This window comes from Anoplopoma fimbria, chromosome 13, assembly GCF_027596085.1.
Source record: "Anoplopoma fimbria isolate UVic2021 breed Golden Eagle Sablefish chromosome 13, Afim_UVic_2022, whole genome shotgun sequence".
Classification (NCBI taxonomy): domain Eukaryota; kingdom Metazoa; phylum Chordata; class Actinopteri; order Perciformes; family Anoplopomatidae; genus Anoplopoma; species Anoplopoma fimbria.
In genome coordinates this window covers 24,084,971-24,110,338 of record NC_072461.1, presented here as the reverse complement: position 1 = coordinate 24,110,338, position 25,368 = coordinate 24,084,971, and the positions used below count along the sequence as shown (strand labels likewise).

General features: G+C 39.3%; 2 protein-coding genes across 4 annotated transcripts; both read right to left on the bottom strand.

Annotated features, from left to right (window-relative positions):
• Positions 1–1,958: 1,958 nt before the first annotated feature.
• si:dkey-13n15.2 (protein transport protein Sec24C) lies at positions 1,959–14,611 on the bottom strand. The gene is given in 22 exon segments (XM_054611469.1): positions 1,959–2,468; positions 3,471–3,560; positions 4,218–4,415; positions 4,698–4,877; positions 5,100–5,221; positions 5,834–5,972; positions 6,129–6,277; positions 6,386–6,482; positions 6,845–7,012; positions 7,333–7,437; positions 7,920–8,016; positions 9,004–9,195; positions 9,322–9,434; positions 10,045–10,154; positions 10,257–10,389; positions 10,500–10,627; positions 11,802–11,913; positions 12,351–12,404; positions 13,290–13,348; positions 13,639–14,118; positions 14,121–14,258; positions 14,557–14,611. Coding segments are annotated over 21 exon segments (2,958 nt in total). The 5' UTR covers positions 14,212–14,258; positions 14,557–14,611; the 3' UTR covers positions 1,959–2,327.
• A 939-nt stretch (positions 14,612–15,550) lies between these two features.
• LOC129101592 (uncharacterized) lies at positions 15,551–25,365 on the bottom strand. 3 transcript variants are annotated; one of them, XM_054611468.1, is made up of 11 exons: positions 25,081–25,356; positions 22,675–23,288; positions 22,548–22,584; positions 21,805–21,884; positions 21,417–21,497; positions 21,176–21,235; positions 20,985–21,074; positions 20,229–20,333; positions 17,354–19,238; positions 16,587–16,661; positions 15,551–16,308 (listed from the first exon to the last, which is right to left on the bottom strand). In XM_054611468.1, exons 2-11 carry the CDS (start codon positions 23,224–23,226, stop codon positions 16,073–16,075), a joined length of 3,201 nt encoding a protein of 1,066 aa, XP_054467443.1. In that variant the 5' UTR covers positions 23,227–23,288; positions 25,081–25,356; the 3' UTR covers positions 15,551–16,072. The 3 variants fall into 3 exon arrangements, with proteins under 3 accessions (XP_054467443.1, XP_054467442.1, XP_054467441.1); XM_054611467.1 differs by having other exon boundaries at positions 22,548–23,288; positions 25,315–25,365; XM_054611466.1 differs by having other exon boundaries at positions 22,548–23,288.
• Between the last annotated feature and the right edge of the window lie 3 nt (positions 25,366–25,368).

Here is a 25,368-nt window from a genome sequence, read left to right as displayed (position 1 = left end):
TCGCCCTCTGGTGGCCAAAGTGCGCAACGGCAGAAGCGCGGCACCTCCCCGCCTGCATGGTGCGATTTCCAAATAGGGGCAAATATGAGAGAGCTGGTTTGTGCCTTCCAAACATGCCGCCATGCGTGTTGATAGTGCAAGTGTTTAAGTTCCAGAAATATTTATATTAAACATTAAATTCATTTTTAGAAAGACATAATTTAGACATTACAGGAATATTAGGTTTGCTGTGCTCTGGAGATACAGGGGATATAAAAAGTCTACACACTGTTAAAATGCCAGGTTTTTTGTGATGTAAAAAACAAACTGAAATCTTTTAGGGGGAAAAATAAAAAATAAAAAAGTAAAATAATGTGGTTGCATAAGTGTGCACACCCTCTTATAACTGGGGATGTGGATGTGTTCAGAATTAGATTAAGTTAAATATCTTAATATTTAGATTGAGTTAAAATAATTAGATTAAGTTAAATATCTTAATATTTAGATTAAGTTAAAAGAATTAGATTAAGTTAAATATCTTAATAAACATTCAGGAGCCAGACACATGGGTCACTATAGCATTATTTTAGAAATACTGTGGATGCAAAGAATTTGGCTTTAATGCATGATAGATATGCAGGTGCATGTTAACTGCATTTTGTGCATTGCAAATTTTAATTCGTAAATGGTATATCACAATGCAAAACAGTTTTATCCTATTTGTGAGTACACCCAGGGCCATAACACACTTTTTAAAAGAATGTTGAACTCACCATTTGTGGCCTTTTGTTTTGTGGTCAGTTTTAAACCCCCCACCCCCCCGAAAATCAGTTAATTTCACCTTTCTGTTGTTTCACTGCTCACATTTTTGTCTAAATGTTGTTCCCCAAGCATACGCTACATTTGTTTTGGTTTGTATTCATCCCTTTTACACAAATGCATAGTATTGTGGTCAAATGTGTCGTTTTAGTATCAACATTTCATATTTAAACGTGTAATATTAGTGTAATTGTGTGATGTTAACTCCTCCTTTTTGTCATTATACCACCCAAAGTTACAGAAGAATCACCAAGAAGCTAAAACCACAAGTACATCATTGTGACCTGGTGGGGGAAAAAAAAAATAAATATATATATATATATATATATATATATATCTCTTTGCCTCAAGATGAAGTGTCAAACATTGAATGCCTGCAGTTTAACATCTGCTCCAGCAGTCCACCTCCCCTCAGTCACTGTGATCCCACCAGAATCTATCTGGACTGCATTCAAAATGCTCGAGGATACAAATTCACCGAAGCAGTACGGCCCACACGCTGCCAAAAAAAAAAAATCACACACTGTGTAGTAAGCGGAGAGCAGATTTGTGGAAGGAAACTATGTAATACTGGATTCAAAAGCTGGACAAAATGCATCATGTGGCCTATGCCTCACAGACAGCTGTAGAAAATCATAATATATTTATTTTTTTAAAAGATGATGCTCATTTCTTCATAGTCCTTTACTTGTATTAATATTAAGAATTTGGGACGATAAGAAGGAAACTAAATCCAAAACTAAACGCTCTGTGATCAGGGTTTCAAGTTAAAGGACTCACAGAATTTTTTTTTTTAACAGTATGCAAGCAAGCATGCTTTTCTGGCTACTGTGACCCACAATCCTTTGCTCAGCAGATATATGAGGAAGAGGAGTCGAAGTTTAAGAAAGGTGCCACGTTATGAGGAATTAGCATGTCCCAGTTTAGTGCATACAGCATGCAACAGTACGTACTTTGTTGTTAGGTCCGCTGCAGTGCGTACTAAAAGTAAGAATAAAAAGTATGTGATTTTGGAACGCAGCTACAACCTCACGGAGACGCCGTGTTCACATATTCATCCGATGTTGCAGGACTAAGACCAGCAGCTCCTCCTTGAGTTAGGCAACATTAGACAAAATCTCCTCAGCTGAAGAACACTGGGGGGAAAAAAACGCAATCACGGTTCAATTAAAGTCTTCATTTATTTTTCTATTTATGGATTATTCACACACTGTCGGCATTAATCACACCGTCTCTCTCACACACACACACACACAGACACACACACACACACACACACACAGACCGAGACACACAGAAATCTCGGGACGAGATCAGAGAAACGCAATGAGACTGGAATAAATGATCATAAACACATGTTCAGAACGGCACGGATAACATTCAACACGTGACACATATCACAGCAGTTGTTAAATAAATATTTCCTAAAGATTGTCCCCATGCACCGCCTGGTTCTCTGACACAGCAGGCCTTTGATACTTCCACTTCATAATAAGGTCTAGGAGTACTTTAAAAATGTGTGCGTGATGTCACTGCAGGAGCCGGACGGAGTTGACGTGGAGATGGTAGAGGAAGTCGGCATAGGACGCCCCTCCGTTGGGACTCTTGTCCTCCACCAGGTGGCGCTGCAGGGCCTCCTCGCAGGTGTCGCCCTGCTTCACCACCCACAGCTGGGACAGAGAGAACAGACGAGGTCACATCAGAGGACGGCATCGTCAGTCGACATTCATCCTGATATGAGATGGTCGTGGATGTGAAGGAGGAGGTTACACTTCCTGCTTCTCAAAAACACACGGCCTTCCTCTGTCTGCAACTTTACTTTTTTTTTTAATCATATCATGAATTTGTGCCAGCAGGCCTTGTATATGTTGCGGGGAAACATCAAAATCTGGACACCAGAACAATTTATAACGTTCAGGTCCATTCCCAAACGCACGGGGAGCAAATGTCGCTGCTCAACCTCTCACTATGATAACTATTTTTTTGTCCACTTTAATTTAATTATCTCAGTTCCTGCAGGTTTTTTGTGACCGTAAAAATGTTTGGACAAATTAAATAATGTGTGTTTGTTTTTCTTAATTTGCACAAAACCAAATAGAAAGAAGTCAGAGCAACATCTTGACGGGTTAAAAGATAATAATTTAAGGAATATTCTAGTGGAAAACTTCTGCTCTAAAATAGGCGAAAGTAAAAGTATTAGAAATTGACATTGCACTCTCTTGCTTTGTTTCGTAAAGTAACACTTACCGTGACCAAGTGGAAGATACGAGAGCATAGAAAACTAAATAAATCAGCCATTTTGACATAGCATGGTAAACACAGGTGTAATAGATACAACTAATCAGGGCCCTGTTCCATTTAGTGTGTGACAGCCTCTCCAGTGAGCTAGTGTGCACAACAGCAGGGCCCTGGCCCACCTAAATGGAACAGGGCCATCGTTAATATTAGTATTTACACCAGTTTTTACCCTACGAGATGCTTCGAAAAAGGGCCTTTTGTTTACTTTTCCAGTTCCCCAGCTGGCAGCTCAAATTCACAATAAATCTGACACGACTTGAACGCATCATAGTGAGAATCGCCAGGCTGCAAGATGCTGATGGAGCAGCTTCACGAATTGAGACTGTGTAAATGTTCAGCTCACAGGTGTTGCAGCAGGACGCTCAGCAGCTCACCTTGCGGGCGCAGGGCGCCTGGGAGTCCAGAGTGTCGATGAGGGATCGAACGCCGATGGACAGCGGGTTTTCAAGAACCGGCAGCTTGGTCTGAAGAAACACAGAGCAGCAAACATGGACAGTCAATTCTACAGAACTCTTGACGGCCTTTTGGGTTGAATAAGTGTCTTTTTTTGTTCTTATTGTTTAGATTGGTTTTATTGTTTCATCTATTGTACTGTTTGATCTTTGTTCACATTTTACCTCAGTTTCTCTTATGTTTGTTGGACCAAACTGTTGTTTCCGTTGTCTCTGCTTTTCGCTTTCTGTTTTGTCTGTCAAAGCACTTTGTAAACTCTGTTTTTCATGGTGACATATAAACAAAGTTTTTCTATTATTATCATAAAAACTGCTGTCCTCAGTTGTGGTGATTCATCATCAGTCTTCCACACATTTTTCTATCCATCCAAACCATCCCCAACTCCTTGCTTTCCTCTTCCCAATAGCTTCCTCTTAACATTTAAAGCTGACATTTAACGGATGGATGTACTTTTTATTCTTGCCACAAGCATCTTCTGATGTGAGGTGTTTTTCTTTATCACTTACTTGTTTAAACCTTTACGGTAAAGCTGATGCAGACAATTAGACTTTTTAATTATTTTTTACGTGAATTAAAAATTCCATTTTAAAAAGATTTTATTTGGGTGTTTTATTTGTTTCCATTTTAGCCCTCGAGTACTGTACGCCCACATCCGTCTGATCTCTTACCTCTCCAGAGGGCAGGGAGGAGAAGCAGCTGGCGTTGAAGAGCTCAGCCAGGGTGCATGCTGGGACTTGGGTGCCCACCCAGAGCAGCAGGGTGAGGGGTGCATGGAGCAAATACAGAGAACCGGGCTCCAGGCTGGCAGCACAGCAGCGCAGTGCCTCCTCCGGGTTTGGAGAGCTGGAGCTGACCACTGACAGCGGCTGCAGGGGACAAATGAGTGAAAAATAAACTGAAGTGTGTCAAAGCTACGGTCACTCTAACTGACATTACTCCGATTCTACAGCCACAATTTGGTCGGTGGAAATAAAGGTCACAGGTCAACACGAATGCAAAGCTTTAGAAACGTTGCTGAACATTTATGTATGAGATGGAAGGAAAGTCTTTTAGAAAAATCAGTCACACGTTAACTGCATGCCACAGGATTTATACTCTGATCAAGATTTTTTAAAAAAACAAAACTCTGTGGTGTTGATGGTACGGACCAGAGGCAGCAGCAGAGGGTAGAAGTGTGTGGCGGTGCTGCAGGTGTCCATGCTGAGCACCTGGCAGCGCTGCTGCAGCCGCTGGTGGACGGAGCTCCGCAGGCCCGGCAGCATCACCTCGCTCTTCCTCAGACTGTTGATGTAAACAGGGAGGGCTCGCAGGTACTGAGGGAGGACCAGCTACAGTACACACACACACACACAGAGAGGTCAGTACATGTGATAAAAAATAATAAAACAATAATAACAGAGGAACGAGAGGAGAAAAGATTGAAAATTCTGATTTTTCTCTATATAATAAAACGTTTTAAACCTTTATAAGAGTAAAGAGAGCCATTTGTACTTCTGGAAGACTTTAAAAGTATGAAGGGCATTTTATGTTTTATGTTTTCCAAACCTCACCTGTCCGGCAGACACGGAGGCAGAGCAGCAGTGTTTGCGGTAGGACGCCAACGCTTCGGTTACCTCCGTCTGCAGCTCCTCCCTCAGCTCCTGTAGAGGGCGCTCCAGCACTGAACAGTAAACTAGACGGGAACACCAAAACGCACATTAATGTTGTCTTATGTGACATTTTGAGAATGACTGTAAAACAAAATATACCATAACTCAGAAGCCAGTGTGTAATGGCTTCAAATATAATAATTATAACACAATACACAGTAAATACTAATATTTAGAGGGGAATCTACAGAAAGTGGCTTTAGACTGTGAAAGATCTCATGTTTATGGAAAATACTTTGGTCTTCATTCACAACAATATCTCAGGTATGAGGGAATCTATAAATCATATTGATCATGGTCTCATTTGTTTAACAATTTCACAATAAAGGCATCAATACTAATTTGACATTGAAAAAATGTTAATGTCAAAAAAAGAGTTGGATGTATCAATTTCAATTACGTAACATTGATATTTTTGCAAACTTGTGTACTTCATATACTGACGTAAACAATAGACCAGTCTCTGAAAACATTACAGAGAGTACAATGGAGATTATTATACCGCACATTCTCGTGAAGTCTATTCATTTCCAAGCATTCGTGGTATTTTTTCCCAAAATGGATAAAGAAATGTCGTACAATCATTATGATATTATGCCACAATGATGCACTAGTCTACGGTAAAAGTTCCTCACTTTTTTTGCAGTAGAAGGTGAGTAACGTTTGGGCCTGGTACTGCCGGAAAGTGTCCTGTAGCTGACGAGAGCATCGCAGGGTCAGAGTGTGAACCCTGGTCCTCCTGTCTCCTGCCTGCGTGCTGTAAGACAGTACAGTCTGACAAACAGGAGGGGAGAGAGGTGGATTATGGTTAAAAAAAAAAGACTCCAGTAAACAGAAGGATCTGGATGACAGAAAGGCAACAAAAGTGACAGAGTCTGGGGAACACAACCCATCTCTGGTCTAAACCGAGGATCGCGAACACAAACCCACCTGTATGGCTACACCTCTCGCCTCGTCCAGAGCTCTGCTGTGTGCGAGCTCCACAGCCAGCGTTGTCCTCCCATCAAGGGTCGCCATGACGACCCGGCTGGGGCTGGGCTCGGGGATGAAAAGTCCATAACAGCCGGACACGCGCATATCTGGTGAGGACAGGTGCGCAAACAAAAATGGAATCACAGGTGTATTTTGTTTTTTTAAAGGACACATCTGCCTGCGTAAAAAATAATAATAATTAAATAATATATCACCTTTGCTGACAAAAATCCTGAGCTCAGCCTTGTAGCCTGTGTCCGTCTCTACAACGCTCTTTAGATCAGCGGTGAAACGCTCTCTGTCCATTTCTCCCTGGAGTGGGAATAAAAAAAAAAACACACAATCTACAATGGGACCTCCAACTCATCTGTATGTGTGCTCCAAACATTCATCATTTAAACAAAATACAGCTGATAACTCCACTTGTTGTCGCTTCAAAGTTCTGACAGATATTTGGTATAGGTAAATTGTATTTTTACTTTGTGCTAAGATAACTGGCTGCTGGCTTTAGCCTTGACTTTGGCAGACAAAAATGAAAGTGGTATCAATTTTTCTTGGCAAGAAAGTGAGTAAGTGTATTTTCTTTCAGCAAAAAAGCCCTTCTTCTTCTTCTTCTTCATGTAGTTAATTGTGTGCCATTTCCAGCACTAGGAAGGGAGGAGCTGCCGGTGTACCTGGAGGTGGCTGTAGGTGTACAGAGCTCCACCTGTTAGATATGGAATGTGCCCCGGCCAAGCCCCGCCCACGTCTTGCTGCGAGAGGACAAACAGGTGAACGCCGCAGCCCTGACTGACGCACTCCTTGGCCAATGAGATGGCTAGCTCCGACGGCTGAAAGATGGTCTGTGAGAAAAAAAGAAAAAAAGACAGAAGAGGGAATTAATGCAACCATACAGTTGTGAACTACAGACAAGCACCCACTGGGATTTCTAAGAGTTTAGCACAGGGACACTTGCCAACATTGGCAGAAAGATGATCTTACAGCTGTGTGAAATATGCTCCCAAGATGCCACCGATTAATGTTCTGGAGACTGAGAGGTGTGTGAGTAACTGAATTACAGTATGTGTGTGTGTGTGTGTGTGTGTGTGTGTGTGTGTGTGTGTGTGTGTGTGTGTGTGTGTGTGTGTGTGTGTGTGTGTGTGTGTGTGTGTGTGAGACGTACCTTTGGTTTGTTGGAGCCAAAGAACCCTGAGGACGAGTTTGTGTGACCCATCTCTATCAGAGGGGCAGTATGGAAGATCAGCAGCTTGCCAGGACAATTCAGGGCCTAGACATAGACATCATATCGGCAGTAATGGTGTAAAAAAATAAATATATATATATATATATATAATAAAAATATATATACACATATACATACATATATAAACACAGTGCGATAGTAGAAGGCATAATTTAAGAATAAAAATATATGAAAAAAACAAAAACAAATTAAGAGTATGTTAAAAACAAGTCTGTTACTGCAGATAGGAAGTAGCCAAGTTAGCTAAGTAAATGTTTTTTTTTGTAAATAGTTCATTAATTCATTAAATAAAAATACATTTTATGATGAGTAATAATGGTGGCATACTGCCAAAAAAAGCAATATTTTAAAGAATGACGTTGCTGTTAATGTGATAAAGTAAAATCGCTGCCAATAATCATCGACAGCTTGCAATGTAATCATTATCCCTCCATGTGTAGCACCAAAATAAACCTCCAATAAAGTCTGAAGAAAGGCCAGTCAAAGTGTGAGCAGAGATTACTGACCTGCAGCACGGCTAGCCCTGCTTTGACAGGCAGCTCCATGGGAACTCCACCCGAGTCATCGCCCTCTGGACTAAACTGAGGAATAAGCTGCAACACACTACACACACAGACAACAAGGCAGATGATGAGCACTTTACGCCAGAGAATACCAAAGTGAATAAACTATTTTCAGCAAAGTAGCGGGAAAAAATGTCACTATTATTTGTTATCTCCTGGACACAGACACAATTTTTCTGGATGTGACTTTACTAAATACCTCCTTCATATGTGGGCAAACAAACGCACTAGAAAACGTTTCTAGACTACAAAACAAGGTCTCAGAATATAACATTTATTTTAAAAGTGCAGAAGACAATTAATTGACAATGCCGGCTTTTAACAGTTCACAAGATTTTGGGGTCTCACATTGTCTGAGATGTCATCATCCAGTAAATCACTGGTTTGCTTGGCTCAATAGTTTCTTAGTGGATGCTTTCATCATCAAAAATCTAAATAACTAGAATTACGGCCTCGTGGGTCATTTGCCTCCGCCAACCAGTCAAGATGCAGTTTACATCCACGTCTGTATAAAAATGTCATCGTTTTATCTCTGCAAAATTGTCATAATTATGTTTGAATTTTTGAGTTATACCCCAAAAATGTGTTTTTTGAAGCCCTCTGAGGCAAATGTGTGATTTGAGATTCCGGGGTATACAAAATAAATTTGACTGAATTGAATTGAGGTCACAGTGACCTATGACCTCCATATTCTAATCTTCTAAAGACACTTCCGCCCTTGTCTTCACTCTTCAGAACCTGAGGTTGCCGCCTCTAATCATAACAAGAATGGGACGGATGTGAAGTCACAGTGACCTTGACCTTTGACCTCCAACATCTAATCGAGTCCAGGTGGACTAGACGGACAGACAAACAAACAAAAGCATAATGCTTCCGGCCTCATCTTTCGATATAAAACCCCGAGCTCATCAGAACATAATTCAACATAAAATTAAAACATTACTTAGAAGAGTGATGTATGAAACACGTGCACAAAGTACCGCGGTAGACACATCTGTTAAAACGAGTCCCCCAACGCGTCTGTTACCTGTCGATACTGTCTATACAGTCTCTCAGGGGCACCAGAAGCCCCTCCCTCACAGGAAGCTGCAGGTCTTCCGTCTCCGCGATGACCAGCATGTGTGGGCGGGACAGGGCCGGGCTCAGGTCGTACAGGTGGATCTTACTGTCATACGTCATCAAACCAACGCGGACGTCCGACACGCCATCGCCATCCTCCCTACGCACATAAGATCATAGAACATTGGAACTACTGTCTATGCGTTTCCAAACCTGCACAGGGATACTACTGGGCTGTGAAAAAGTGTGCGCGTGCATTTTATAGTTAGAGAGGAGCAGATTTTACCTCTTCAGAGAGGTGAGCAGAGTGAGCATTTGTTGTGTTGCAAACTCCAAATGTCCTCCTCTCACGGCTGACGCAGACACATCTATGGCTAGAAGCAGTGCAGCGGGTTCACCCTGAAATTAAGTACAAACGCTTACACACACACACACACACACAAGGTATCTCTCCATGTGAAAATTCTGAGACTATCAAATGTCTTTGAAGGGCACAAATAATGTAAAAAAATACGTTATTTTTTTAAATACAACAGTGCAGTAATGTTAAAACGTTGACTGAATAATTCTGGGAGCTGTGATTTCACTCTTTCTACTTTTATTTCCCACTAATAGTAAACACACTTGTCCTCACCTACATCAAATTATGTCTCTAACTGTAATGTAGTTAAATAAAGTTTTGTGTACAAAATGTCAGAAAAAAAGAGCAAAAATATGCTTCACAAGTTCCCACAGCCTTGGGTGACATTTTCAAATTGCTACCTTTGTCTGAACAGAAGCAAAATATTTAATTTACAATGAAAAAGCAACACCCCGTTCACATCTGAGAAGCTATAATCAGCAAATAATTGGTATTACTCTTCGATAAATGTTCTATATAAAAACTTGTATAAGGAAGTGACTGTCTTACACAAACAGATGTACATATGTTAGACAAAGCCAATATCTTGGAGGAGGTAAAGACGGCTAACATGGAAGCAAAACTAACAATGGTAAAGGTGAAACGAACCTTCTGAGAATTGAGAATCTCGTATGACCCCATACTGAGTTCAGGCCGCTTTTCTTTATCCACCCGAGCGCCCTCCACCCCTTTGGTTGGCTGGTAGTGTTGCCACGGCACTGGGACACAAGAGAGCGGAGAAGGAAAAATACGGCTATTTTACAGGTATACTGAACCTTAACTATTACCTGCATGCATAGATGGTGAATGTTAAATCTTACCTTCACTGAGTTTACCACAGAAGGGGCAGTAAAACCTCTGACCACAGTCCTGCCAGCCCATCGCCGGGCACATGGAGGCTCCGCAACAACCGCAACCCATCACACACTCCGGCTCGTTGCACACTGGCAAGGGCTTCGAGAAGCAAACACACACACACACACATTTAAAATGAAATACACTCGTTCTAAACGGTTTGATTGCAGCGTAACAAATCCATGCAAACATAATAGCTAAAAACTGACCTCTCCCGCATTTAGTTTTGCCAGAGGGGTGACCAGAGCTCCCAGCGGCAGACGGCTGAGCATGGCGGTCTGGCCTTCACAGGGCACACAGTAGGAGGCGGAGCGGATGGCGAGAGGACTGGCGTTACCTTGAGTTTAAACAGAGACAGGGTCATATATGACATGGAGGTTGGCTTAAAGGAAGGTGAGACTCGACATGGTGACAGGAAGAACTGTCACCATATCCAATATAACAAAATATAAAATTTAAACTCACAACTGAATATGAATTGCACAGACCTCCCCCGCTGCTGTGACAATAAACTACAGTAATGTAGCAAGTTCAGTGGCGACAGGAGCTTTCATTATCCTTTCCTCGTCCTGACTTAAATAATTCTGCAAATAAACTGATAATTTATTAAACCCTTACACACTAATGTGTTGTTGGGGTTTGTTTAGGAGTATGTGTTGTGTAGACTTATGGATTGTGATTTGATGAAATACCTTTTGATTGGGCTGCAAACGAATTCCCCCAGGGGGACAAATAAGTACTTACGAACATACCTACTTACATGTGCTTACATACTTACTAACGTACACACTTACTTACATTCTTTGTTACATACTTATGCATTTCCTTTACGATGTACTAACATATTATCTAGATACTTACTAACATACTTACTTAAATACTTATGTATTAACATATTATCTAGATACTTACTAACATACTTACTTAAATACTTATGTACAAACATACTTATGTACATACTTACTTAAATACTTACGTACTTACATATATACTTACTAACATACTTATGTATTTAGTTACGTACGTACAAACATACTTATGTACATACTTACTTAAATACTTACGTACTTAATTATAAACTTACTTACATACTTAAGTATTTGCTTACGTACATACTTACATACTTACGTAATACTTCATTACATTATTAAGTACTTTCTTTCTATCTACCTTATCTATAAGGTATCTGATGAATTGCATAATTTAGCAAGCACAAACTTATCCTGAGACTTATCAAAAAGCTGTAACATTATTATTTCCACATGTATGAGACACATCACATGAAGGTTTTCCGAGGCATGTCTCCATTTTCCTTAGATTGAATATGCTTATGGTACAATTTTTTTCTTCTTGTTTTACTGTCTGATTTACCTATTGGAGTAATTTAAGTAGTGAAAATATTCAAGGAATTAAAATACTGTATGCATCAACATTACTCAGCGTTTAGTATGATATCTAGAACCACAGATACAATCTTTGTGACACAGATACAATGTTGTGTGTGCGTTTACCCCTGTCCTCTATGACACAGGAAGTAGTTGCCAGAGGAGGAAGACGGGAAAAAGGCTCTGAGACGAAGACCTTGCCCTCCCACTCTGCCGTGTCCTCTGCAATCACCTTCACCTGAAACAGACAAAGAGAGACAGAGGCGTAAACTGGACAATCAGCCAGAGTATGGTAACATTTCACTCTGGCTCAATAGAGGCTGGATCTATTGTAACCTTTCTATATCCATACAATAGTTAAATGTCTTAACAAGTATGAACTTACTGATAAGCGCTAAATATGTTACCAAAGAGTCCTGGAGTGTAGTTCATTTAATTGTCAAAGAAACGCAGTATAGTAGTTACGTTTTGTTGTACTTCTAGGTGAAAATAAAAGTAGAAAGGGGTTAGCAATCACTAATACAACACATGCAACTGATGCGATGCTTTGTAATGCTGCAGATGTGTGCAGTCTTTAAGGGTAAAAGCGTGAAAGGAATCAGAGCAGGAAATAGTGTTTCATTGTCGGAGGATCTGAAGAAGTCCGTCAATAAAAGATGTGAGGAGAGAACTTACGACACTGGGCAGGAGCTCTGGGTCCAGGCCGTAACGAGACTCAGAGTTAGGCGACTGCAAAGAGAGGACGTATCATATTATATCAAACATTTTAACAAACTTTGACTCTGTGGAATGTAAACGAAAAACATTATGGTTCTGTTTTTTTACAGAGATGAAAATGCATTTTCAAACTCTTCAGCGAGAAAATATCTCCAAAAATATCTCAAATTGTACTCTGTCACCTGAGCACATTGTCATGCGCTTTATTATATTAACACATAACTGAATAATATGCACCTGTGATTGCAAAGTACGTGGTGAGCAGCAGCTTTTACAGCTTTAAAGCTTAACGGGGGGATTTGGACGAGAGATGACACAATGAACTGATTAATTAAAATGTCATATTCACTATTTTATATGTGCAATAATGTGGAAAAAAACATTCAGTCTGATTGTATCTTATTTTCGTTTTTGCTAGTTTTACAGTTTACTTTTTAAAATATCTTTACTGTTATATTAATCCTTTATTATGTTTGTTTTGTTTCTTTTTTTTGCCTCTTTTTGTTACACTTTCCCCTTTGCTGCTCTAATACTGCAATTTTCCCCATTGTGTGACTTATAAAGGATTATCTTATCTTAATTTAATAGTTGATTGAGACATTCTTTTACAATTATGTTCATTTAAAAAGAAAATTGGCTTTGCTGCCATTACTTGTTGTTTATTTCAGTGTAAGCAACATATCTTTTTTGCCGTTTTGAACTGCTGGTTGTAAAACATAAATCCTGGGAAACTGTGATGAGCATTTCTCTCTATTTTGTGAGATATAGTCACAAAAATAGAAACCATACATCATTTATTCAAGAAAAGAATCTGCAGATTCATCAGTTAAGCAAATAATAATTTGTGCCAGTGATAAATTGAATGTTTTAATGGCGTTGCTGTGTTTTTCTTCCCACCTGTGGCGTGATGTTCCTGTCCTGTGCAGCTGCATTGGGAACAAACTCATTTGTGGTTCCTGAGGAGAAAACAGAGTTACACTATTAAAGAAAGAGCATTATATATATATAATATGGAGTATTATACATTCTTTACTAAGAGGGCTGTTTTCTTGTTCAGACTGCTACAAAATAAAAAAAAATACACCCTTGTAATTTTTCCTATAGTAACACTGGGCTCCAGCTCATTTTCAATTTTCCTAACCATTGATGCTCATCCTTAAATGACTTTGAGTTGTACAATTTAAATGATCAGCTCCCGGAGGAGGCTCTGCAACATGTCATGTGCGTATTACAAATAAAAACCTACCTCTTGAGTGTGCTGCAAGTGTCCACTGAGGCTGCTGTGGGATGGGAGAGGTGGGAGAGGTGGGTGAGGTATGATTGTGTGCAAATCCCACCAAGGACTCCCTCTCATATGCAGGCTGAGGTGTGAACTGTGGACTCTGGTTTACACCCAGCGAGGGAGAGATGATGGGCAGGTGTTTCTGATGTGGTGACTGGGGTCCATTCAGGGAACCATGGTGTGTGTATTGGGGCTGGAAAGGGGGAGATATCCCTTGGTAAGGGCTGTGGGGGGAGTAAAATGGCATTTGTTGCAGCTTGCAAGGCTGCATGAGAGGGAGGGAACATGGAGGTACATGTCTTTCTTGGTTTGGAGCAGGAACCATGGATGAAACATGAGCATCAGGAGCGTTGGAGTCGGACACCTGCAGGAGCTCATAGCAGGGTCTCTGGTCAGAAGGAGAGCTGAGGCTGAGATGCCTAAAGCCGGGCAGAGGGTCGCAGGGGGGCCGCAAGGTGACGCAGGGGACCAGCCATTCTGGCCCGCCCACGGCTGACAGGGTGTCTGGCTCTGATTGGCTGTGGGGACGTCCATCATCCTCCATAACCATCACTGATTGGTGCGTTTCACCTTGGAGGCGGGGTCTATCGGGTAACAACAAGCAAAAGGCAATTTATTGAGTTATATTGATCCTAATCTTAATGCAACATTTTTCACTGACAGCTCCTGCAGATTGCCTTCTTGCAACCTATAAGCTTTTTCAACTGGATTGCATTATCCAGACGCATAAGAGCAAATACATAATATTATTATTATTATTATTATTATTATATAGAATAAACGCAGAGACATGGTGACATGGAAAAAGCCTCACCAGAAGGAAACACAAGTATTGAGTATATAATGTATAATATATATGTATAATAATAATAGATTAGATACCTTTGGGCATCAGTGGATCAGGAGGCTTTGAGCGTCTGTCTTCATTTCCCTCTGCCACGTCCACGCATGTGCGCGTTTTCTTTCAAAATAAAAGCCTGCACCTTAGGAAGCTGGAAATACATACAAATTAAATAAGATATAAATGATCATGGCAGCAAATTAATTATACTGAGCTTGTTCAATAATTACAGATCAGTTTGTCTTCTGATTGCATCGTTGGACACGATCAAAGTACAATTTAGAGGTATTACTTAAGTAATTTAATTCATACTTACTAGCACTTACACTTATACACTCCACCTTATTTAGAAAAGAATAGTGTACATAAAGCTATAGCTTTTCAGATTAAGATTTGCAGATATACACACACACATATATATATAAACATATATACACATATATATATATACTATATACCTATATATTAATAGATGTACAGTACCAGTCAAAAGTTTGGACACACCTTCTCATTCAATGGTTTTTCTACATTGTAGATTAATATTGAAGACATCCAAACTATGAAGGAACACATATGGAATTATGTGGTAAACAAACAAATGCTCAACAAACCAGAATATGTTTTAGATTTTAGATTCTTCAAAGTAGTTGAATGAAAAGGTGTGTCCAAACGTTTGACTGGTACTGTATATATATATATAAATATATATATATATATATATATAAACAATATACATATATATTAATAGATATATATCAAAATGCTAACATATCAATAGTAATACTCATTCTTTAAATACTTAATATGGCAATATAAAACTAACAGGGGCAATTCTGCAATATGTAATATGTAGCATATTGTGTTGCTGCTACTTTCATACTTCAACATAAGTACAATTTTAAAGGTGTGACTTTGTTGTTACTACTATTAAAATATCTGAATACTTCCATCCCTGTGGGTAAGATTCATTCATACATAAAAGGACAAAAATACAGATCAATGAAACATTGTGTCTCTACAATTTTATGAATGGAACACAGTTAACTTGTGTGTTGTTTACAGAAACTGTACTTTATTGTTGGTAAAGCTGTTTTACAAAGTCAAACGAAATGCAGTATACCAAAGAGAATAACAAAATACAGTATACCTGATACTCCCAAAACAAATTCTTTATCCGTTAGCTGTTTAGAGACATTATTTGTCTGAATGCATGAGCCGCCTCTAGCCAGATGAACTTATTAAAACTAAACAAACCTCCAGTGAAAAATATACTGTTATCATACAAAGTAAGAGAGTCATAATCTACAGAAATAAAAATGATGATGATGATGATGATGTTAAATCTATTCTTGGCATTCTAATGGATGTAAACGCCCGTAAAGTGGCCTGCAAAGGGAGAACAAATAAAAGACAAAGAGGAACTGAGGCTGGTGAAGGATAAGGAAGTGCAAGAGGAAATGATTTGCAAAACACTTTTAGCATCTGACAAAATATCTATAAATGCAGAAAACGTCCAGCAGTCTGCTGCGGCTCCACTTGACCCGGTCTGTTACTGTTTCAGGATGAAGCTTTGGGATTTCTGCTTTGCCTTTTTAGGGCAGTGATCCTGTTTCTGACGTAGTCTTTCACACCTTTCCATGAGCGGCTCCTCAGTGCTTTTGGCTCACTCTCGAGGCACTGGATGCAGTCGTCTTTCTGAGGAACCTTTTGTCTCTTAATTAAATGCATCATGTGTCTTTCAACAGCAAGAACCTCTGCTTCCTCCCATTTATGTTTGCCTTTAAATTTGGAGCCTGTGGGGTAAAAGGAAAATGAGATTATCACTAAATAACAAGAAAAGATTGTTCAAAATAACGAAAATACAGATTTAATTGTCATCACGGGTACTATTTGATCTCCAAATTCTCCAAATCCTATTACCTTCATCTTCCATATTTTATTTTCATTATGTTTTTGTTTTTTTACATCAAATTAACCTTGGAAAACTAGATGGACATAAAATATATACTCTTGGAGATGCTTTTTCTCCACCTTCCTTTGAAATGTCTAGAACGTCTGTTAAATTTACTACCTTCTTTGCGGGATTTTGGAGGTAGAGTCCTGTTGGCGCCTGTTTTTGCTCCACGAGCGTGTCCATGATAAAGATCTGATGATGATAAAGACAGAGAAATACATGACCCAAAGTGCAGCAACCGAGACCAGAATTTTGATATCTACGCACATGCCTTAAAAAAACAAATTATATTAACAAATGTTAGTTATTCAATAGTGGACAGTTATTATTCAAAAGTCCAATCAAAATGTTTGCAAACTGGGCTTTAGCTTTGTTCCAGGTTAGTGCATATGTGTTTCGATGTTAATTTTGTTTCAAAATTATAGTACAGAACTGTAGAATGCACGAGTTGATTTAGAAAACTATGTAATAGGTTGTAGACAACATTTTCAACATTGCTCCTGATAGTTGAAAACATGAAAGTTGTCACCTTTAGTATTTTTTTCAGTGGAAAATTGGTTTAAACACAAATTTTTTTTTTTTAAAGTCCCGTGTCCTGTGCTGTTTGTGGTGTTTCAAAGCAGTGGGACAAACACTGTAACCGACATTAGAGGGCGATAGGAAATCAGCAATGACACACATGGGTCTAATACATAATACACATGTTTTGCAATGAAGTTAAAACTGTTTGGCTGCACAAATACTCAGCTAAACTCTGATTATTTTTTCTACACTTAACCACAGACTGACCCCCTTTCTAAACCACATTTAATTCTATACTATGTAAAACTTCACTTATTTTTGTAAATCATCTTTAAGAAAAAAAAGACAAGAAATATTCCTACCATCAGAGACCATCTCGACGTCATCGATCCGCATGCCGCTGTCCTGGCGCAGGCTTTGGACTTGATTATTCGGGCCTAGAATTTGGGCGGCCTCCTTTTCATCCAGGTTTATCAGCTGTAGCATTGTTCCGTAATGCCTCTGGATCTTTGTGAATGTCAGCACTTCAGGGTCTTTGGCTCCACTCGCTTTGACATATTTCTGGATGCACTCTGACCCGCGGTAGGCAGACAGAGTATGCGGTCGGCCAAAAACATAAGGGTTCCGACTGGGGACGCCGCATGTCTTGCGTACATTTATGAGAAGCTCCATGGCCGACACAAATGATGGTTTCAGTAAGACGGGGACCATTCTCCCACACTTCCCTCGTATGTCAACTCTTGTGAAGAGCTCACACATGTTCCTTTCCAAATCGGAGACGGATACATCCATGCCATCGTGCAAGTTTGACTGTTTCCGTGACATAAAAGCCGTTAGTTGCAACAATGAGATCTCTGTGACACTTCTCCTGTTGAAAAGTATTGTCCGAACGAGTATTACCTTGGCCAGAGCAGTGTAGTTTTCTGCAGACGTTTCTTCTCTGAGTTTTTTTTCTGCAAGAAGATGGACGTTCTCCATGTGGGAATTCAGGCGCTTTACATCTTGAGCGAACGGCACCTTCTTTTGCCTGATCAGTTTTGTTTCTCTGATTGTTGTCAATGCGTCTGCGGAAACGAGCGTGTTCCATTTTTCCTGGTACACAGCGAGGAAGTTCCGCGCAGACTCGGCCAAGCTTACATCACCACGCTTGACCGCGTTGCCCTCGACAATGCTGCAGGTCTTCTGCAGGTTGTAGCCGAGCTTGACGGCGAGTGAAGGGAGGCTGTACGATTTGTTTTCTGGATCGTAGCCTGCCAGGACGTTCACGGCAGACACCACATGTGGGAAGCTCGAGGGGAGAAAAAAGTCCTCCAGTTTCTTCAGAGGGGTTGTTTTTTGAGCTTCGAGTACAAGTCTTGCTATCTGACGAAGGTTTTGTCTTATATAATCATGCTTCTTCGGATTGGATCCGTACTGGTCGAAGAGCTGCTCACCATACTGCAAGAGGATCTCGTCCGCCATGATCGCTTGTGTCACATCGTCGAATGTCATCGGGGTCAGAATGTTCTTGAAACCATCGCTTATGCCGAGGTCTTCTAAGGTTTCAAGCACACACAGCAATGCGACGCGCTTTCTTCCGACCTCTGACTCATTTTCATTCTTCTCTTTCTCTGGGCACAATTTCATGTGTCTGTTCAAAGCCTTCTTTACGAAAAGACCTCGACAGTAAAGACAATGAAGAAAGTCTTGGGCTTTTTGAGTTATGTTCGGTCTTTTTCGGGAAACAAGTTGGCCCTTTCCTGTTTTCAAGACTTCTTTGTTATGAAAAAAGTTTCCTTGATTTATTAGTCGGTTCCATATTTTTTGTCTTTCTCTGGAATGTTTGGGATACTGGAACACAGCCGCAACCTCCGGTTTGTGACTGTGGATCCTCTCAAGATGTCGCGACATTTTGGTGACCGGTTTGGAGCAAAACAAACAATAATTCCTCCTGTTAACGACGCGTCCCGTTTCAGAATTTGAACTTGGTAGCACTACAGTTTCGAAGGAATTCTTCGGATTAGTTGGGCGTATCTTTTTTGGAGGACTGACGCTTTTTTCCAAAGGAGAAGAACTTCCTGATTTAGCCTCTTTGTCATCTGGGGGAGGCGTTTTTTCTACTGCGGGGGTCGAGGGACTGCTGTGACTGGATTCATCTGAAGAGCCCCAGTCAGGGTCAGATAGGAGATCAGAAAAGTCACCATCACTTTTGGGTAAGAAATCAGGATCACTGTCATCCGCTGACTCAGCTGAGTCATTGTCTTCTTTCTGGAAAAACAAGGAAAAACAACTGTGTGAAAATCCAGAGTGTTTTTTATCCAATATTTTAATTTCTAATATTTTATTTCTAAACGTAGGCACAAATATAAAAATACTAACTTATCAAAACTAATGAGAAAGAGAACGTTTTATAAAGATGCATTTATATTTAATAAATGACTAATCATTTGTTTGTTTTTATACTAACATCAAGTGTCCTCATGCTGTGGAACTGGAGACCAGCTTCAAAAGTTTGATGTTTACGTACTGAATGTGGAAATTATCACTATTCCATAATTGCTCTGCTAAAAACTATATTACGTCCTGCTGCCTTCATGTTCTCCAAAAAAGCCACTACGACAAGATTTAGAAGGCGAAAAATTAAGTGTATTTATTTTCTTACTTTCTACTCACTTTATTTCATTCATGGAAAAGTCCACTGGCTAAGAGTAACACCCAAATCTTAAAAAGTGACGTCATATCTTTGCACTACTGGGAATATACAGTATATTGAAAATTCTACTTTTGTTTGTGAAACTGTTTAAAACTGTAACAGCGACTGTATTGACGAAGTGAATAACAAGAATATAGTTAAGTTAAATCCATTTAGATTTAAGAAAATTTTAAGCACCACCTAAATAGCAATGGCATTCTTTGTCTTCAATTCACTATCATTTAAGACAAAGAAAACAGAAAATGGAAAGCTTGCACTGGAGAATTCTTGACTTTAACAATGATTTTAACAATTTTTGATAATGAAAGTAGTTCCAGATCATTTGCGTGTCGATCGACAAGTTGATTGATAGACAAATGCTCAGCTGTTATTCACATTATTGACCGATCTTGGGGAGCCCAGAAGCCTAATGTTGCATAGCATCTAACTGCAGCTGTAGGCCATGCCTTGATGTATCACATGAAAATCTGAAACTGTTCTGAAATGATGAACTAACATGTAGTATTTCTTAAGGATTTAACTAACAATATCATACAGGTAACTACCTCGGATTCTGCTGCTGACATTGGATCATCTGGTGTATCACAGGCCTCACTTTGTTCATCATCGGATGCAGGTGATGAACAATCAGATGAAAGATGTGACTGTGGCTGAAAAACGAAACAACAGTAAAAATAAATTCTACAATTTGAACAGTCACGAGGTTGAGCCTTTACGATCATTTGTTTATAGCCCAAAATGTAGAAACTGAAGGAGCAGGCGTGTATGCATAACAGAGCATGTGAGCAGAGTAGAGAAGTGAGAAATGTTGCTTTGCTCACAGAGCTCCACAAACATTGCTGCGTTGTATTTGAATTAAGGTTGTAGGCTACATTTAAAGCTTCTATTGAGGTCTTTTTGAATGAAGCTTTGATGTAACCCTTAAAAAAATCCCATGAACAAAAATCCTCAATTTACAATTAGTGATTCATTTTATTAAATCAAGGTTTCTTAAAAGAACAAACTCATCACTGCGTGCCTCCCTTTGTGTGCGGCAAGTAGGAAATGTTGGCGAAACACCAACAAATATAGATTGAAGTAGAATATGTTGTGAATTTTGGAAATTAATACCACCACCTTTTTTTGTATACATTTTGATTTTGGGAGATCTGGAGTTTTTGGAAATGTTTCAATCACACTATTCAGAAGTAGCCAGCACTGGAATCTAGTCTGGAATCTTAACAAATGGTATAATACTAATAATAGCAGGTTTAAACTCATGGTGTGAGCAGTGAGTAATAAATGATGTGATGTGGAGCTACCTTTGACTTTTGTGCGGACAGCTGAACCTGCTGTGCATCACTGCTCTTAGATTGTTCACATTGCGATGAATCATCCGTTGATGGAGGAGACTAAAAGTGAAGGGGAAAAAAAACAACATACATGCAATCATATTTTTGTGTGTGTTTATAACTCAAATCAAATTTGCAGCATCTAAAAGAATGTAATTTACCTGACTAGCTGAGTGTGTAGACTTCCCATCACGGCTCTCCTCTGTGGGTATCGATTCCAGCTAAGCAGGGGGACAAAGTGAAGCCAAGAGGTTATAATTGTGTGCAGAATTATCTATACTAATCTCTAGAACAGGGATATAAGCACTTTATTATTAAAAGTAATTAATAAGTTATAAGTTATACTGGGTGGCAACAATCTTTAAAAATATAGTATCGAAAAATTTGACAAAGCACACTTACAAGTTTATCCAACTCTGCCACTTGTTGAAGTAGTTGTGCGCGCTGATGTAGAAGCACTGAACGTTGTCTTTCATTGTTGTCCTAAAAGCAGATAGAAATGAAAAATAATGTATGTATAAAATCAAGGCAATGACCTCCTATAAAACCTCACAGCTCTGTCATTATACTAGAAATGTCCTCGTGATAGCATGTAGCTAACGTGGAACATTCATTCCGTCGATGCTATGGTTCAAAGTGACTTACAATGTGTACTATCAACCTCTGTAGGAACAAACGTCTAGATGTCATCAAACATGCAAAACATTTACAGCACCTTAGTTTTATTTGTGAAGATACGTACAAAAATAGACAACCAAACGAGAAAAAAATAGGGCTGTTATTTCCTCACCGGTGGACTAATATTCCCCTCTTGCGATGGCGTGTTTTTAGGATGAGCAGCTGCATCAGGGATGGACTCGTTTACAGCTCCTGAGGAAAAGACAAATGAGTTAGACAATTTAAGATGGAGTTAAAGGCAACATCAAGCAGCACTGTAATCAGAACTGCACTACTTGTATAAAAAAAGTGACATATCTGTAGTAGGGATACACCAATACCGATACTGATACCTGGGCTTTGTGTATCAGCTGATACAAAGTTATGCTCCGATACCAGGGTTTAATCAATAAACTGTATGCTTTCATGTAAAAGGCAAAAAAGGCTTGACTTAAAATATTTATTTCTTAACTTAACAACGAAGTGTTGCAAATAAATACACTTGTCCACATGTACCATATCGTACACAATAAACGTGGTAAAAAAAAGATCTTCAAAATTAACCGGAATAACAATTCCAAGATGTGCAATTTCAAAAATGTATATATTTATATACATACACACACATATACACATTTTCTCACCAGATCTTCGGATATTCAAGTGAAGTGAAATAATCTTGTTGCTCAAACTGGCTTGGACAGATTCAGATTCACACATCCAGGATACCAAACATAAGCATTAAACCAGCTGAAGTACTAAACAAGCTGTGTTTTACATAAATCAAACCCAACACGTTTAACCACACTGATGAGGCTTTTCCTCTTCCAATACGGGCCGAATATACCAGCGTACCACAAAGGTAATAAAGCTTACCCCTGCAGTGTGATGAAGGTATCCACTGACTCTGCTCCTGAGGAGTGGATGAGGCATGGCTGTGAGTGTATCCAGCAACACCAAACTCCACATTCTGAAAAGTGGATGAGGCTTGAAATGTACTTACATGTTGTCCACATGACGGCAGGCTAACTGGCAGAAGTCCGTTTGCTAAGCCCTGATTGGATAATGGAGGTTGAAACGGTGCTTTGTAAGGGTCGTGGGGTGAGAGAAGCGGTAGAAGCTGCGGAGCTTGGTTTGTTTGGGGAAGGGAATGTGGGGGTATGTTTTTATTTCCTTGGTGTGCAGTTAGCAGCATTGATGAAGCGTGAGAGGTTTGCTGGGCGAAGGAAATCATGTGAGAGGTACTAGGGACAGAAGCGTTGGCAAACAGCGCGTTGGATGGCGGATTGCTGCTGATGAGAGAGGCCTTGTACAGAGCAGAGTGATGAGTGTGGTTTCTGGACGCTAAGGTGCTGAGGTCGCTCATACAGCTCTGATTGGCCTCCTGCAGGAGGTCGTAGGAGGGTCTGTGGTCAGAAGACGAGCCCAGGCTGAGATGCTGAGAGCTGGGTAATGGGTTGAGGAGGGACCCTTGAGTTGAAGCAGAGGACCAGCCATTCTGTCCAGCCCAGGACTGACAGGGCATGTGGCTCTTATTTGATGTAAGGTTATCCATTATTCTCCATAACCATCAGAGTCTTTTCTGCTTGGAGTCTTTTATTTCCTTGGAGACAGGGCCTGGAAGAGCAAAACAAAATGCACACATGGCAAATAACCTTGAGCGATAAACGACATTGTCATGTTTGTGATCAAAATAAAGGTAATACAAGCAGTACAATTTAGTTAAACAGTTTTTTTTTTACTACACCTATGTCTTTATAAATGTTTATAAATGTTTTCTGTATGTGGTTGTTTCGAGTTTCTTTACATACATGGTGAAATGATCAATGTCAGGACTTAAATAAAACTGCAGCACAATAGTTTAATGTCATTCATTCAGTAATTGCTGTATTATTAAGGACTTCAATTAATTTGATGATGATCTTCATGATTTTTTTTAATCAACTTTTTAGAAAATAGACTTTTCCAGAGCGGAAAGGGACATCTTAAGATGCTTCCTTTTGTAAAGCAACTGTGCAAAACTCACAGATACTCAATTTGCTTCCTCACATACTACAACAAACAAAACAAACTAAACAACATCAGGTCGTCCAAATAGTTGCTGATTGATTAAGTCTGTTGATGAACTATTCTAATAATAGATAATCGTTCTTGGTTCTAATTTAATGGAACAAAAGTTTCACTGCTGGACACTATGTCTCCCGCTTTACTTATGTGTGCTGGATGTCTTAAAGTTTTCACATCACATTTGAGTCGGTTTCATAATGGACCAACTGAGATGTGATGTCTCAAACATGAACGTCTTCAAATCAAATTCAAAGGTGAGCACAGAGAAACTTCCCTCCTTCAGCAGCTGAATGTGAAAAGAGCCTTCTAGTGTCAAACTCAGCCCATACATCATTATATTTTTATATATAGGTTATATTACATTTTTGATCCAGAGTGTAAGTTGATCCATGCTTGATTTTGGGCATTGTGTATAATAAGTTAGTGCATATATTTTTGCACGTGCACCTTATTGTTATTGATGCACTGTGATTGATGCCTTCTAGTGTCAAACTCAGCACATACATCATTATATTTGTATATATACAGTACCAGTCAAAAGTTTGGACACGCCTTCTCATTCAATGGTTTTTCTTTATTTATTTTTTTTCTACATTGTAGATTAATATTGAAGACATCCAAACTATGAAGGAACACATATGGAATTATGTGGTAAACAAACAAATGCTCAACAAACCAGAATATGTTTCATATTTTAGATTCTTCAAAGTAGTTGAATGAGAAGGTGTGTACAAACTTTTGACTGGTACTGTATAGGTACAATACATTTTTGATCAGGAATGTAAGTTGATCCATGCTTGATTTGGGCATTGTGTATAATAAGTTAGTGCATATATTTGCACCTTATTATTATTGAAGCTCTGTAATTGATGCCTTCTAGTGTCAAAATCAGCACATACATCATTATATTTTTATATATAGGTTATATTACATTTTTGATCAGGAATGTAAGTTGATCCATGCTTGATTTTGGGCATTGTGTATAATAAGTTAGTGCATATATTTGCACCTTATTATTATTGAAGCTCTGTAATTGATGCCTTCTAGTGTCAAAATCAGCACATACATCATTATATTTTTATATATAGGTTATATTACATTTTTGATCCAGAGTGTAAGTTGATCCATGCTTGATTTGGGCATTGTTTATAATAAGTTAGTGCACTCCTGTTTTGATTTTGTTTATCATGCATATGTTGCATAATGATAACAAATGACCTTGTATCCTTGAATTATTAGCTGCTTTATTATTTTTTTATAGGTTTATTAAATTCAATATAACGTTCAAGAATGGTACTAACTTTATTTTCTGCCCCCCAAAACACTCGACATGTATACTTACAGTGGGGGTGTAGTGATGTGCACCTGGACCACATGGAGCCCCTTTTCTGATGCTAACGTTAGCTCTTTAGCTAGCTAGCATTTAGCATGATGGGATGTGAAATTCCAGGATTTTCGTAGAACTGACAACGACTTTAACATGTGCACGATATAAAGGAGGGGTGGGTGCACGAAATTAATCTAAATTAGGTTAAAATGCATGAACACGAGGAGCCAGGATGAGTGGTTTGTTTACCTCTCTGATGCTAACAGAAGACTTCCGCTTCGTGTCCTTTCAGAATAAGAGCAG

Excerpts from the sequence above, each read along its gene's own strand:
- LOC129101592 (XM_054611467.1), bottom strand. The coding sequence starts at position 23,226 with ATGGATAACCTTACATCAAATAAGAGCCACATGCCCTGTCAGTCCTGG. Across the intron at positions 19,239-20,228 it reads TGTCAGCAGCAGAATCCGAG|AAAGAAGACAATGACTCAGC; the intron begins GTAGTTACCTGT and ends TTGTTTTTCCAG. Across the intron at positions 16,662-17,353 it reads CGTCGAGATGGTCTCTGATG|ATCTTTATCATGGACACGCT; the intron begins GTAGGAATATTT and ends TATCATCATCAG.